At 41.8% G+C, this 5,831-nt stretch overlaps 1 protein-coding gene across 1 annotated transcript; it reads left to right on the top strand.

The window, feature by feature from the left end:
- The first annotated feature begins 3,545 nt into the window (after positions 1–3,545).
- On the top strand, positions 3,546–5,558 carry LOC136207349 (benzyl alcohol O-benzoyltransferase-like). The gene is made up of 2 exons (XM_065998616.1): positions 3,546–3,995; positions 4,648–5,558. The coding sequence occupies exons 1-2, from the start codon at positions 3,546–3,548 to the stop codon at positions 5,551–5,553; spliced, it is 1,356 nt and encodes a 451-aa protein (XP_065854688.1). The 3' UTR covers positions 5,554–5,558.
- Positions 5,559–5,831: the final 273 nt, after the last annotated feature.

Here is a 5,831-nt window from a genome sequence, read left to right on the forward strand (position 1 = left end):
CAACTCCATCATCTTTTTAAGATGGACAGAGTCTGAAATTTCTCATGAGGTTCATCGAACTTATCCTTACTCGATCGTGAAAAATTGGGATCGCTATAAATTAGAGGTTCGAGTACTACAGAGTATCAGCGCTTCAAAGAACGATTACCTGCCAGGACGAGCTTGGCCAAGAAATAGAGGAAATGCTCCATGGAACATTTTTCCTGTGGAATATGAGACGAATATTGCAGAGGAGAAAGAGATATACCTTGCAATACAGTCAGGTGTACCAGCGACATCTTCACCAAACATTCAGGTGTACGAAGAAGATAGTGACTAATGTCTTTTTTTTTCCGGTTTATGTCGTTGTAATGTCTTTTTTCAGTTTATGTCGTTGTAATGTATTTTTACAGTTTATGCCGTTTATGTCGTTCTAATGTATTCTTAAATTTGCAATAATAACAAAACATACCACAAAAAAGTACTAAAATATCAATCCACCAAATTCAGTCAAAATAGTACTAAAATACTTCAAAATACAGTCATAACTCACTTGGCCAAATGCCAAGCATCCATAATCTCCTCTAACGACTGCCTATATACAATCGCAGCATCCTCGTCCAGATGACTCATGTGATCCAACACAGTTTCACCCCAGCCAGATAATCGACTAACCCACTGTAAAAAAGTAAAGAACAAAAAACAAGGTTAATATCATTTCACATTTCAGTAAATATCATTTCACATTACTAGACCAGTAAAGAAAAACCAAAAATAACTTACAATCTCACTGTTTGAGCGAGTATAAACGGCCGGTTCGGGTGCAACAATCTCCGGAAGTAGACGAGGGTATGAGTGACGGGTGTACCAATGCATGTACTGATCCTCACAATCTGATGGAGTATGTGCTGGAGTGAATACAGACAGTATAAGGACGGACGACTGGGGAAAAGAGTCCCAAATACCCTGCACCATCGCAGCTGGCACCTATACACGATACTTCAAACTGGTCCACGGGCGAACAGCCTTAGAAGGCTGCAATATCGGTCTAGGAATGGTCTGCACATGTCCAAGCTGTCGAAGGCATCGCCCCAGCATGTACGGCTCGATCACATCCCGATACCGTATCCATCCAGAATATAGAGTCCTCGGGGTCTCAGTAATGGCATCAGGGCCATACGGCATCCACATGACCTACAGATGTATAAAATTACATTAACACATACAAGTAATACACAAATTTGTTTTAATTGAACAGTATTTATAATTATAAAGCAAGTATACCTCATCTGCTGTCAACACATCAAGCCGGGCACGAAATGCTCTCAGCCGCTCATCGCTCTTCTCCATCGATATAGATGGCCACAACGAAGCCCTAGGAAGATCCGGGTCAACTGTAACTGCCTCTCGATGTGGCCTGAAGCAAGGAAAATACTCGTAAATCCAGGACTGGAGCAATGTCATACAACCCGTCATCTGCCCGCAATCTCCTCTGGTAGCAATACCAAGATGACGGTATAGATATGCTAGTGCAGCTGATCCCCAAGAAAGTCCAACGGCTCCAGCCGCCGAGTCCTGCACCTCTAACAGACAAGAAGGTCGGATGCGGTCACCACTCTTGTCTATGAATAAGGTGGAACCGAGCATCAGCCACGTCCAAGCTATAGCCTGGGTCTCAGGAATCCGATCACCTCTACAGTGCTCCATGACGGAAGCGGCTCGTATACCACCAGAAGCATAATGACGGGCATCTAACTGAACCCGAGTCATCCCAAACAAATCCATCACGCACTCCTTAAGCTCATCAATAGTCGCATCAGCAGTCACCATGGCACCATCTACGGGGATGCGCAATATCTCCCACACATCATGCATCAAAATGGTCATCTCACCAAATGGCATGTGAAATGATGACGTGTCTGGCTGCCACCGCTCTACAAATGCCGTGATCAGAGCAGCATCTATGTGACTGTGCATAATACCAGGTAAATGGAACAAGCCAGATGACTCGATATGCGACTGAATCGTCCGGGAAGAACCATTGTACCATAATCTCAGCTTCGTGCAATACCCTGATCTGGTATAACACCTAAGGACGCCCCTATCCTGACCGGCCCATATAGCACATGCAATATGTCCCAAAAAGCTCGAGATCACAGCACCATCAAATGGACCCCCGGGGACGGGGTCCTTCACAACCCAGTCATCCTCTACACTCCTCGATCGATTGCTGCTACCTGAAATTACAGCAAACGGTTTACATTAATTTTTTAGTATATTTTTCAATAATAACGATTAACACAAATACAAATAAACACATTTTTAAATTTCTCTTACCAGAAGAAGATGCTGCGGTAGAAGAAAATCGTCCGTCTCGACCCCTCGTCACAACGCCACGATCTATGGGGATAGTATCAGCACTAGGACGATGCATAGAAGCATCCCCGTCCATGTCTATATCATCCGCCTCATCCCGTCCCTCAGCACGCTCCGCCTGTGCAGCATGTGCCCTCCGGGCGTCCGCCATGAACCGCTGCTGCTCCTCCCGGTCCCGCCGAGCAGATGCAGTAACAGGACGTGAAGACGTGCGTCTAGGGTCAGCTCCCTCCTGATCCTGTAATATTATTTATTTATAAGGTATATTCAATTTAACATAATTTTTTTTTCTATACGTTCGGGTCTGCCTACGCCCGGTCCGTGCAATTTTTTTAAAAAAAAATTCAAAATTTGCCCCTTTTTGGCCTGGACGGGTGGTTTACACCACCTGCCCTATGGTCCAAACGGGTGCGGCGCACCAGTCGGCCTTAGGGCCGACCAGTGCGCCGCAAACGTTTGGCCCTTAGGCCAAACGGGTGGCTCATGCGCTCCACCATAAGGTGGAGCGCATGCGTTGTACGCGTTCCACCTTAAGTGGAACGCGTACGATGAGCGACCCACCCCATGGTGGAGCGCATGCGCCGCGCGTTCCACCTTACGATGGAGCGCGTGCGCCGTGCGATCCACCATAGGGTGGATCGCTCGACACGCTCCATCTCCACCTACGGTGGAACGCATAGTTCATGCGTTCCACCGTAGGTGGAGATGGAGCGTGTCGCCCGCCTAGGCCAAATTCTGGGATTTTAATCCCGAATTTCGGCCCGATTACTCACGATTTTGATAATTTTTTTTATGGAAATACTTACCGTAATACCCATGTATCCTTTGCCGATGCCTCCTCTTCGTGCCATCTCGTTTTTGGTCGGTTTTTTTTAGAATGGAAAATAAGTTGAGAGGATTTGGAATTTTCAAAACTTATATTTGAAATAATGAGAAGGGTAAAAAGGTCAATACAGGGCGGTGAACCGGAATTTTAGTGCGGTATATAGTCGCCCACATAGAATTTGATTGAGTAAGAGATGAAACAGAAAAAAGATAATTAGAAGCAGACTGAACACATAAAATATTATCAAGTGAAAGATCAGTAATATTATATCTTAACTATTCACTCCCACTAGACCTTCATAAAAATAGAAAAAAGGGTATTTATTATTCCATTTCTCGTGTTTGAGCACATTGAATGATCAACTATGAACCAATCAACTATTTCTCCACCCCTCAACTTTCACAGACATGAACCTGAACTTATAACTCCGGCTAAGCCCACTCCTCATGAATTCAAGGCATTATCAGACATAGATGATCAAGATGGTCTCAGATTCCAAATTCCTGTCATTCAAGTGTATCCATACAATCCTTCTATGGAAGGGGTAGACCCTGTTAAGGTCATAAGAAAGGCAATTTCTGAAACACTTGTATTTTATTATCCATTTGCAGGTAGGCTTAGAGAATTATATCCTTCGAGAAAACTTATAGTCGAATGCACTGGCGAAGGTATCCTATTTATTGAGGCTGATGCTGATATTACTCTTCACCAATCTGGAGATTCATTTCTCCCTCCGTTTACCTACTTGGAGGATCTTCTTTTTGATGTCCCTGGCTCCAATGGAGTCCTCAATTGCCCGTTATTGCTTATTCAGGTATATACATGTATGATTCATTAGGTTAAATTTGTCGGCTTTTATGTTGATTGGTTAAAATCGGGTTCTTGATAACCGAGTATTTGAACTTTGTACACGTGTCCAAATGTTTTGGTGAATCTCCTTTATCAATCTGTAAAACAGAATGGTAGGTCAGAAGGGCCAGAGTCGGGTGAACCCACTCCGATGTCTAATTCAGTTGATGATTTATAGTTAATGTAGTGTATCTTTTATATATATATATATATATAGGGTTTTAGGCCAAGGTTTTTATAAACTAGAAATCCTTATGAGGTGAAGATTTCCGTCTCCCATAGGGGATTTTTGTTCTAAGGGAATCCTTTGTCATGTGAAAATTAGTGTTCCTCCAATGTTCCTTTGTTTAAAAAGGAAATAGAAGCTTCTAAGACCGCTATTAGGCATGTTCCATTGTACCGTGTATTCATCTAAAGAGATGGTGCAAATATCATGTATTTGATGTCATTTTTGTATGATATCAACATGATACTATAATCTTTTAAAACAAGTTCGGGTGTTCAAATAAAACATATATAATTAAACGCAAAGTATTAATATTTTATTGGTTGAGGTATAATGTAACATTAAAAACTCTACGGGGTTACTTAATTGGTTTCTCGAACTTAAATGGCAGGTAACACGTCTGAAATGCGGTGGTTTCGTTTTGGCTCTTCGACTCAACCACACAATGAGCGACGGGCCTGGTTTAGTACAATTCATGTCAGCTGTGGGAGAAATTGCAAGAGGGAAACAAGTTCCATCCATTGTTCCAGTATGGGAAAGACATATTCTTAGTGCTACAAATCCACCAAATCCAACATGCTTTCATCCTGAATACGAAACTTCTAATTACACAAACAATCAAGAGGTCGAGGATCATGATCATGTCCATCGATCATTCTTTTTCGGATCCAAAGAAATTTCCACCGTTAGAAACCTCATTCCTCCTCATTTCCAACATTGTTCTACTTTTGAAATATTAACAGCATGTATGTGGAGATGTCGTACTATTGCACTTCAACCAAACCCAACACAAATTATGCGTATGACATGTGTTGTTAATGCACGTTACAGAGGGTTTAACCCGCCATTAATACCAGAGGGGTATTACGGCAATGGTTTTGTACTTCCGACGGTGACATCAACCGCTGAACAACTCATCGGAAATCCAGTGGAATATGCATTAGAATTAATAAGAAAGGCCAAACAAGGTGTAACGAGAGAGTACATACAATCGGCGGTGGATACAGTGGTGAGTAAGGGTAGGTCTCACTTTGAAGAGGAAGGGACTTACATAATGTCGGATACTAGAGGTTTAGGGTTTAGAGAGGTGGATTTTGGATGGGGAAATGCTATCTACGGTGGTCCTCCTAGAGCTATTCCGGCAATGGCAAGCTATTATATTCCATATCAGAACAGGAAAGGAGAAAATGGAACTCTTTTGCTTCTTTGCTTGCCGGCAACATCTATGGAAATATTCATGGAGGAGTTAGATAATATGTTGCAGCAAAACCCCAGAAACATTAAACCCTCCCTTTGATTACCACATTTACTTTCTCTGCTGAATTGCTATTTGGTAATAATAAAATATTAACATTTCATATGATATGATATGATATTGAAGCATATTACGTGTAAGAAAAGTGGTATTATTTCTTACACGTAATCAACTTAAATATCGAATAGAAAGTATTCTGTTTAGTAGTATATTATATTGTAGACTGCATGTACATGAATAAGTTTAGTAATAAGTTTGTACTAAAGTATGAATGATTTGGACGTTTAATAATAATTTATGTTCATGTATATCTATGATTG

This window comes from Euphorbia lathyris, chromosome 9 (assembly GCF_963576675.1).
Source record: "Euphorbia lathyris chromosome 9, ddEupLath1.1, whole genome shotgun sequence".
In the NCBI taxonomy this organism is placed as follows: Eukaryota; Viridiplantae; Streptophyta; class Magnoliopsida; order Malpighiales; family Euphorbiaceae; genus Euphorbia; species Euphorbia lathyris.